The sequence below is a fragment of the Erpetoichthys calabaricus genome, chromosome 3 (assembly GCF_900747795.2).
Source record: "Erpetoichthys calabaricus chromosome 3, fErpCal1.3, whole genome shotgun sequence".
Lineage (NCBI taxonomy): Eukaryota > Metazoa > Chordata > Cladistia > Polypteriformes > Polypteridae > Erpetoichthys > Erpetoichthys calabaricus.
In genome coordinates, this window is record NC_041396.2 from 33,701,798 (window position 1) to 33,712,450 (window position 10,653).

General features: G+C 32.9%; 1 protein-coding gene across 13 annotated transcripts in view; it reads left to right on the plus strand.

Moving 5' to 3' along the window:
• LOC114647904 (6-phosphofructo-2-kinase/fructose-2,6-bisphosphatase 2-like) overlaps window positions 1-10,387 on the plus strand; it is a 60,486-nt gene extending 50,099 nt beyond the window's left edge. For 4 of the 13 annotated variants that reach the window (XM_051924299.1, XM_051924295.1, XM_051924296.1 and 1 more), the window contains 5 exons: window positions 94-158; window positions 2,311-2,343; window positions 5,216-5,407; window positions 8,869-9,015; window positions 9,288-10,387. In XM_051924299.1, coding sequence (XP_051780259.1) covers window positions 94-158; window positions 2,311-2,343; window positions 5,216-5,407; window positions 8,869-8,985 — 407 coding nt within the window. In that variant the 3' untranslated portion in view covers window positions 8,986-9,015; window positions 9,288-10,387. Of the gene's footprint in view, window positions 1-93; window positions 159-2,310; window positions 2,344-5,215; window positions 5,408-6,056; window positions 6,080-6,600; window positions 8,540-8,868; window positions 9,016-9,287 lie in introns of those variants that run through there. The other 9 variants (XR_003715628.2, XM_028796589.2, XM_051924298.1 and 6 more) reach the window with 9 other exon arrangements.
• The last annotated feature ends 266 nt before the right edge of the window (window positions 10,388-10,653 follow it).

Below are 10,653 nucleotides of genomic sequence, written 5' to 3' on the forward strand. Positions count from 1 at the left end.
TATAAATCTGAAATGGAGCATCACCACCCTCTTTTTTGACTTCAGAAAATGCTTCAAGTTTGCCTTTCAAGTCACTTTGCTTTATTTTTCTAGGCTGCAAGGTGGAAGTGTTTTATTTGAATGTGGAAGCAGTAAACACTCACAGAGATAAACCTACTGTAAGTCTATTCTATGTAAGGCTATTCTTACTTCCAGAGAAAATTGTGACTATGTATAGCGACCAAATTATTGATAGGAATTTTTAACTGGAATGTGTGTGTTGTGTGAATGCTGAATTTTTTTTTTCCCCTGCCTTGGACCCGATGCTTACTGGGTTAAGCTCCAGCTTCCCCACAACCCTGCTCCAGATAAGCTGGTTATGAAGGATAGATGGATATAAAAAAGAAATATTTTATGATGTGACATTGTTTGTTCTTCTACAGTCAGCATATTTTATTTGTGTCTCTTATTGGAGATCAACTTAAACCATATATGTGACAGAATGGTTTAAATATGAAAATAATGTCTTGCTGACTGTCTAATCCTGCATTTCAAACTTTGTAGAACCAATAATTGCACAGATGACAACTTTTGATTTTTGAAATTAAGAAAAAAACACAAGTAAATTATTTACAGGATTGATAAACGTGAAGATTTTTATAAACACAGTTATATCATGGAATTTATTTCTACACAAACAAAGGAAAGCTGTGCATTCTGAAATTAACTCTTTGCAGAGAATATCTTTGAACAATAAAATATCTACTACATTGTAATGCAAATAGGACTCTTAGGTACCATATGACCTCTCATTTAACTCTTGCCACATAAGGTACCACATAAGAGGTTAGTGATAAAACTAAAAGAAGTGAGCATTTAAGTTGCTGTGTGTAGCTTTATACAAAATTGGCTTAGACACTGGGAACAAAGTGTTGTGAGAGGAATGTTTTCATTATTAGTTGATGTTAAAATTGGTGTCTGCCAGGTATCAGTGCCACAGGTCTTTGTAATATAAGTGAGTGATCTGGATAAGAATATTAATTAGAAGCTTGTCAAGTTTGCAGATTCTACATTATCTGCCCTTCCTCCCAGTTTAGTATAATCAGCTGAATCATTATAGACCTGGACAGAGGCTTGGGCAAATTTGTGGCCAATGAAATTTAATGCACATACATTTATGGTGTTACATGTAAAAATGTTAGATTTGAGTAAACAATGGAGGTTATGAAATTTGAAAATTCACCTTATTAGAAGGACCTAGGAGTAGTATACCAAAGCAATCAAGATAACTCTTATGTTATTAGGTTAAATAGAATGATGTGTAGAGTACAAGTCAAAGGAGGTTATGCATAAGCTATATAACTCACTAGTGAAGCCTCTTCTGGAATACTATGTACAATTTTGGTCTCTACATTACAATAAAAATGTTGCAGCAGTAGAAAAAGTTCAGAGAAGAGCGACTAAGCTAATTTTCAGATTGAGTGGTATGCGTTATGAGGAAAGATTGAAGGAGTTAAATCTTTTCAGTTTAAGGAAACAGATTGAGAAGTGATGAGTTTAAAATTATGAAGGAAATTACTACAGTGGATTCCTTCTGTTAGTTTAAAATAATTTTTTTAACAAGAAACTTTTTAAGGGTAAATTATTTACAAATTTCAGAATGTTTCTCTTCATGCAAAGAACCTGAGGTGCATAAAAATATGTTACAAAGTACTGCGACAATGAGTAGGACTTCAAAAAACTTGAATCTGTGTTGTTTTGGAGATTCTAGGTGAATATAATTGACCAGCTTGTAGGACTGAATAACATCTTCTCAAAAAATTGTTCTAATATTCTGTTAGTGCTCCCCATGAAAGTTGGGCCTGTGAGCAACAATCTAACCAATGACATATGTATTTGCTCATGGTGACCCTCTGCATTTGTACAGTACTGTTACAAAGAAAAAACAGTGTTTTGAAAAGTGCAAATATTATCAGTTTCACCTTCTGTATTTTAGAGAAACTCTAGTTGTATTCAATATTCATTTAACTAGAATGATTACTATTTGGATATACTAAAACAATATTTTAAGCTGATTTTTACTTTTTATTTACTCAGTGTATTTTTTTTCTTCTTGTCTTAGAACAGTTGATATCTTCCCATAAGATGTTGTGGGCAGTTTCTAAAATTTTAAGCTACGTATTTGTCAGGATCATTGTTTCATGTAACAGAGATAGCTAATTGTGTTTAAAATAAAAGAGCCTTACACTATCTAGTCAGGTTTAGTAGTGTGAAAAGATCATTATTTGTGTATAAGAATAACTTTTTGTTCTGTATTTTCCCCTTTGCTAGGATCTCACTGGAAAACAAGGCCTATTATGTGATGTGAGCTTTTTAGTTTTCCTTAAATTGTTTGATTAGCCAATCAGTAAATCAATCTTATCAATCTTTACTTCTGACTTTTCTTTACTAAGTAGAACGCCAATCCAAACAACAGAACCTTTTCCGGTTGCATATTGGTTTGGATCCCAGAACTAGAACTGTATCAAAGTTTTCATAGTCTTCCAATGAAACCAGAATATTACTGAGTTACCAGAAAGATGCTAATTCTGGTGTTCATTTTATTAGTAATTCTGCATTTTGTTTTCCTCAAATGGTATCCAAACAAATTTCTTTGCATGTAACTAAACATTTATTTCAGGATATTATCCAGTGCTATCTAAAATTGTGGTGGTGCCTTTTGCCTTTCCCTTCTTTATGTATTTGTTTATGTAAGGGAAATGAACTACAGTTGCACATGCAAATTGGACTCACCATTATCATACGAGAGTACACTTACAACTCCATGTATTGCAAAATCTATATGTGCCTCTGTAGTTCAAGAAGTGGAAATCTTAAGGATAAGAATTTTTTGATTTATTTATGCCTTTGCTGAAATTATGTAAGCAGAATATGTGCATCAGTTTACATTATATTGGTTTTTATTTGTATTTCACTCTGAGCAAAGTTCCCTGGATAATTTCAAAAAATTTTTTTGATACTGGAAAGATTTTTAAATATACTGTACACACTTTCATTTATTCCTTCACTTCAGTCTTGCAAGTCTCAATGCATACCACCAGCCTATTTTTTTTATTTGAAGGTCTGCAGTTATCTAGTTGTTTTTATAAATGTATCATTGATGAGGGAAAGAGCTTTATTTATTTTTTATATATATATATATATATATATATATATATATATATATATATATATATATACACACAGGTCCATAAATATTTGGACAGAGACAACTTTTTTCTAATTTTGGTTCTGTACATTACCACAATGAATTTTAAATGAAACAACTCAGATGCAGTTGAAGTGCATACTTTCAGCTTTAATTCAGTGGGGTGAACAAAACGATTGCATAAAAATATGAGGCAACTAAAGCATTTTTTTAACACCATCCCTTCATTTCAGGGGCTCAAAAGTAATTGGACAAATTAAATAACTGGAAATAAAATGTTCATTTCTAATACTTGGTTGAAAACCCTTTGCTGGCAATGACAGCCTGAAGTCTTGATCTCATGGACATCACCAGATGCTGGGTTTCCTCCTTTTTAATGCTCTTCCAGGCCTTTACTGCAGCGGCTTTCAGTTGCTGTTTGTTTGTGGGCCTTTCTGTCCGCAGCTTAGTCTTCAACAACTGAAATACATGCTCAATTGGGTTAAGATCAGGTGACTGACTTGGCCATTCAAGAATTTTCCACTTCTTTGCTTTAATAAACTCCTGGGTTGCTTTGGCTGTATGTTTTGGGTCATTGTCCATCTGTATCATGAAATGCTGCCCAATCAATTTGACTGCATTTAGCTGGATTTGAGCAGACAGTATGTCTCTGAACACCTCAGAATTCATTCGGCTGCTTCTGTCCTGTGTCACATCATTAATAAACACTAGTGTCCCATTGCCACTGGCAGCCATGCACACCCAAGCCATCACACTGCCTCCACCGTGTTTTATAGGTGATGTGGTATGCGTTGGATAATGAGCTATTCCACGCCTTCTCCATACTTTTTTCTTGCCACCATTCTGATAGAGGTTGATCTTGATTTCATCTGTCCAAAGAATGTTTTTCCACAACTGTGCTGGCTTTTTAAGATGTTCTTTAGCAAAGTCCAATCTAGCCTTTCTATCCTTGAGGCTTATGAGTGGCTTGCACCTTGCAGTGCACCCTCTGTATTTATTTTCATGTCTTCTCTTTATGGTATACTTGGATATAGATATGCCTACCCCCTGGAGAGTGTTGTTAACTTGGTTGGCTGTTGTGAAGGGGTTTCTCTTCACCATGGAAATGATTCTGTGATCATCCACCACTGTTGTCTTCCGTGGACGTCCAGGTCTTTTTGCGTTGCCGAGTTCACCAGTGCTTGCTTTCTTTCTCAGGATGTACCAAACTGTAGATTTTGCCACTCATAATATTGTAGCAATTTCTCAGATGGGTTTTTTCTGTTTTTGCAGCTTAAGGATGGCTTCTTTCACCTGCATGGAGAGCTCCTTTGACCGCATGTTGTCTGTTCACAGCAAAATCTTCCACATGCAAGCACCACACCTCAAATCAACTCCAGGCCTTTTATCTGCTTAATTGATAATGACATAACAACGGACTTGCCCACACCTGCCCATGAAATAGCCTTTGAGTCAATTGTTCAATTACTTTTGAGCCCCTGAAATGAAGGAATTGTGTTTTTAAAAAAAATGCTTTAGTTGCCTCACATTTTTATGCAATCGTTTTGTTCACCCCACTGAATTAAAGCATGAAAGTCTGCACTTCAACTGCATCTGAGTTGTTTCATTTAAAATTCATTGTGGTAATGTACAGAACCAAAATTAGAGAAAAGTTGTCTCTGTCCAAATATTTATGGACCTAACTGTATATATAATATACACACACAGACTTATGGCCTGGTGGCATTCATTGTTTCTATTTTCAAATTTTTAAAATTAAATGATATAATTACACATTTGATTGACATTAATTACAGTATTTCACAGTGAACCTCTGCTTTTTTCCGACTCTGCTCTTTCTTGATTGCATGGGATGCTTTAATGCTCATTCAAAATATTTTGGGAACAATTGTGGGTGTTTATTTTTTTTCCTTTTTACTACTTTTGCCAGTTTCTCCTTACCTAACAGATGAACAGAATAAAGTCAATTTTTTTTTAGCATTCTTCTCTAACTATAATAATCTTCATGATCTCTTCAATCTCCATCAGGATAAAATCTCAAAGGATCCTTCCTTGATGAGAAGGAATAGCTTTACACCTCTTGCCAGTCCAGATCAAGTCAAACGACCACGTCTGTACAGCGAGGGAAATCCCCCTTGGCGGCCTTTGAAAGCTGCCCCAGGAGAGCTGTGCTTTTCAGAAACACCAGAGAGAGTCAGGCAGCAGCTCAGCCAAGTTAGTGTATGAATGTTTTGTGCTCATGCTGTCAACATTACATCCAGTCCTAATCAGTCTGTCTTGTGTACAGAAAATTATATTGGATTATTTAACTTGCATCAGTGTTGTTAATTTGCCCGAATGCACAATTCTTTTTTTTATTGACATTACTAGAAGTCAGTACAGCATTATCATTTTTTAAATTTGGCTTAGCATTCGTTTCTCTTCTAGTATATCAACATTATATAATTTTCTAATGACTTTTTTTTTTTTTTTAACTAACATGTACTTAGAACATCTTTTTAGATTCCATTGATTTCTTTGGCCTCTAGATGTGCCACCATTTTTTAGCTTTCACTCCTCACTTCAGTTGGTTTCTTAAGGTAGAAGAAAATTCCAATAGAGCAATTCTTATTACATTTTTCATACACCTGTCCAATTTACATAAGTTTATCCTCTTTCTTAGCATAGCAACACTTGATGAGTTATGTATCTTACGTACAGAGCAGAAGATACTTTGATGATATTTATGTGACCCAGCTGTACTCAAAAGGTTCACTATTGTCTGTCTTGTCTGATTTTTATTATATTTCTTCTTTTTCTTTCTTTTTGCTGTCTTGTCTGATTTTTTTCTCTCTCTCTCTTCTTCACTATTTTCTTTATCTCTCTGTAGCCCTGGGTAGAAAATTCTTGTTTGTGAGTATTGAGGCTTTTTTTTTCTCTGATGCCACTTTCAGTTTAAAATATATGGTTGAAAATGCATATTTATTAGAAACTTATTTTTAACCTAATAGATTCAAGTTTACACAATTTGGTTTTTTTTTTTTTTGTTTCTCAGACATGTCATTACATAGTTCATAATAAAATATTTGAAATTACTCCGTTTGGATGTAAAATATAATTTTTCACTACAACACTGCAGTGTTCATTTTTATATATTACAGTCACAGCCTTTAGTATTTCCAAATCAGTTAATGTATAGTGAACTTTCCTGTAACTACCTACAGCAAGTTAATGCAGTAACATCTTATAATGAACTTAAAGAAAAATTGAGAATTTATTTTCAGGCATATGCATTTGTATTTTAAATAATATTATAGCAGTAAATGCATGTTTTTGGTTTTTTTTACCTTGACCAAGGCATTTTCTGTGATGATTGCTTTATATATTTTTTGTCTGTGCCTAATGAAGGCAACTGCTTTTTCCTTTTCTTGAAGGAATCAGGCCTCCATGATAAACTATGAGAGCTGGATTCCAGTCTCAACAACTGAATAGGTCAGAAAAGGCTGCTTTTACATGCCTCCTAGCCAGTGGATGATCCTAATGTGTGGGAATCTTCTGTTTTCTTTATAATGTTTTTGGTACCAAAGGTCTTTGAATCACAATACACACAATAGACTATACAGTCTGATATGGTGTCGCCTTTATTTACTTATTTTTTAATTGAAGATATGTTTTCTTGATTTTACTGGCCAGAGCTTTGTTTTTAGTGTTGCTGTTTGATTTAGTCAGTCACAAATTCTCAAAACACTTCCACAAGTATGTAATTTTTAAATATAAAACTGGTTATGTACAAGTGCTTTCATTATAGCTATGAAAATGTTTACAGTTGAAAAGTAACAATGGAATCTGTAACATTTTGAAATGATCCTCAGTATATTCATTCTGCCTAAAATGAAATACCTGCATAGTTATGTACATCCTGTAAAAATGTAAATATCACATGCTTATTCTTTTTGGAGTGATTTTTATTCATATTACCTTTCAAAGACTGCTAAAGCTGCTATTAGCTCATTAGGAAAAGGTGTTAAAAGGCTGTGTTACATGGGTTAATGTATGTCAGTCTGAAATTTGCTTTTGTATTTTGTCTATTTGGACATGAGTTACCACATATGTTCGTTCTGTAACTTATTTTAACAAGTCATTAGGTTTTAAATAAGACTATCAGTTTTGCCAGGTGAGCACATAAAGTATGAATACATATGATTAAATAATATGCTGTGTATTCAGACTAATTTAGGGAAGTTTGAGAGTTATTGTATTTATAACCCCTCCGCAGTGTGATGTAATTGAAGGAAAGAGCAGTTTAGCAAAGCTTTAAATTTTCCAGTGTGTGTTATTTTTGTGCCATATAATATTTTTTGGATACTCAATCATGAGTATATACATATTTTTTCCATTGTATCGGTGTTAGGAAAACTAGACCATGTACAATTTATTGTGGAATGCAGTTTATATTATTAACTTGAAAAAGATTAAATTTATTTGTTATCAAAGTATAGTTCAAGACTTCACCCCTGTCACTAGAGAATGTATTTTTTATATCCAAAGAAACATCTCTTTTATTACACTACTTAATTACATTTTTGGAATGTGTTAGAAGCATCTTTGTATGCCTTGCTGGTGTGAGGCTTTTTAACAATGAGTTGTGGCAAATGTTATAAACTGTTTTAAACAATGTTATGAAGTATCTGCCTTCTCAATGATTTGATAGATAGATGTTTGAGGCACTTTCATTTAAAACAGAATTTTACTCATAACCTACATGTATTGTAGAATGTCAATCAGCTGTTATGATGTTAGCAGTGTAGGCATTATAGCAAGTACATTGGTATGTCTTTAGTTTCAGACATAAAATTCAAAATGATTGTGCTTGGTGGGAATGTAGCAAAAGGTAATGTTTAATTATTTTCAAGAAATGTCAGCAGGTATTAATTAAAAGTTAATGTGTTGCAAATTATTTTTGTAAAAATATTTAAATTGTGAAAAGGGTGTTTTAAAATTATATTTATTTAGGGCCTGCTCCTTGCAATCTTGGATTTTTTATTTTGTTTCCATTGCCTTATTTGTCAAAGGATAACTTTTCTTGCAAGGTAATTTATTGTCTAACTGAACAATGTATACACAGAATTCTCAGAATGTATCTATTAGATAGATAGATAGATAGATACTTCCGTAAAAATAAAAATCTGTCGCTCAAATTCCAACAGGTGTTTTATCAGATGTTGTACTTGGTGTGGTGTGTATCTTTGATAAGTGTCCTGAACTTTTGAATAATTTGCTTAAAGCTGAATAGAAGCTTTGTGTTCATATTGATTTTCCTGTTTGTTTACTTGCTTTAAATTTCTAAAATTAAAGATCTATTTTACCTCAAATTATCTATACCAGCATTTATTTTGAAATGTCTATAGTTTATAATTTATTTGTAATTTAGTAATATTTTTTAATATACTTTTACTTAATCTTTAAAAGGCAATTAGAATTATTAAAAACCTCTGCTATCCTGGACAGTCTCTCTTCTCCCTCTGTTCTGGACAGTACCACACTCTGTGTATGTGTGTTTATGTGTTTGTGTGGTACTGTATAGGTGTCAATAGTGTGAGAGAGACATGCAAGTAATAATTTCATTGTGCTAAGTAAGTGTGACAGTAAACTTGACTTTGAACTTGAGTTAAGACTATTTTACCTATTTCATTTACTGGCAGAATGTTACCCTCAACAGAAGTAAAGAAGCAGCCCTGGAAACCATCCTACACCTAGGACAAACTGTGGATTTGCCTCAGGATGTATGCTTGGGGACATGTGTTCCACCAGTTAGTTGATGTAAATGATCTACACAACAGGAGACCAAGGTGCCTGGAGAGAGATTTTGGGGAAATTACGTTCAGTGTTATGTGTCACTGCCAAAGCTTCTCTGTCTTGTCTTAATACTTTTTTGTGTGCTCAGTAGAGGAATAGTAAGACTCTGCAAAATCAAAATGTTACAATGACAAAAGAAGCTTAAGGCAGCTATTACCAATGAAAAGAATGTTGAGGTGTTTCTTAAACTGTGATAATTGTCTTACCATGTGTACTTGTGTATCTTTTTTTTTTAATCCCTAACTGCATTTCTTTTCAATTGCAGTGGAAGTCCATCCCATAGAAAATCTGAATATTTCCATCTTCCTGCATGTCTTCTCCCATTACATTTGTTGATGAACAAATGAAATTTTGTTTTAAAGTTTAAACAGCAGCCATGTACCTTACTTATCTAGTCTTTGAACACTATGAAGGTTACATTTTGCTTCAGGAAAAACTTAATAGATAATGAATGCTGCTTACTGTTTCTGCACAATCTCCTAGTGGGAACCAAATTATTTAATTTCCAAAGTGACAGTGAGTTGAGGATTACAGCCATATGATTTATTTATATTTTATTTTGAATGTCAATAGACACTGCACAAAATAAGTTGTTGAAAGTTTTCTGTACTAAATGCAATTTTAATATGACATTTCAAGTGCCCTTTACTAGTACAGTACTGAGCTAAATGGTTTTAAAAGATGTTCTAAATATTTTAATATAAATTAGCTAATCCCAAGTTTCTAATTTTATCCAACTTGTTATTCTAAAATTGCTCTGAATTTTAAAAAAGGGAGAATTAGTACAAATAGTGTTTGTGTTTTTATTTATTTTTTAATTACTGTGTTTGACATAAATGTGAACTAAGTTTCCAGTGAGCAATCTTCGATAAAATGTGTATAAAAATTAGACTCCTTTTATGAGATTGTCAACTGTTTTTAGAAGAAAACAAATCTGCACTACTTTTAGGCAGTAAGACAGATGATATTTTTTTTTATAAACTTTTACAAAGAAAGGTATTTTTGTAATGCTAATAGTAAAAAGTTGACTTGGCTATATTTGATTTTGTCTGATTTATCTGGCATATTTGTATTGTGGATAACTGAGGTGATCACTGGAAGTCTCTTTCAGTATTCATAGTTGCTAGTAAAGTTCTACTTCATCCTGAAAATTATATTGATTATATGGTCTGATTTACTGGCACTAAACAAAATGAATAACACTGTGTCTACAGTTCCTGCATGTTGTACAGCATATATTGAGAGTTTGAGCATCTTATGAGGTTCATAGAAGCTTGTGAAATGCATTTGTTTTTGAACATCTGTTAAGGTGACGTTTTAGCACAAGAAATAAAATATCTTCATAGCACCTGTTTAACAGCATGAGCACATGCCTACAGCTTTCTCTTTTTTGCTATCTGTTTATCTAAGATTCCTATAATTGTGCCGTTTATTGGTAAGATAAGATCATTTATGTATGATTTATATTTCTTTTTTTTTTTAATTTTACATTCTCTTTTATAAAAAAGCTGTAAAAAATATCTGGCACCCATCCTATCATACCATTTTTCTTGTTTGAAAGTGCAGGTGATTCTTGGTTTGAACAAATATTTGAACTTTGTCAAGTATTTAATTTTAAATAAACCTGACAT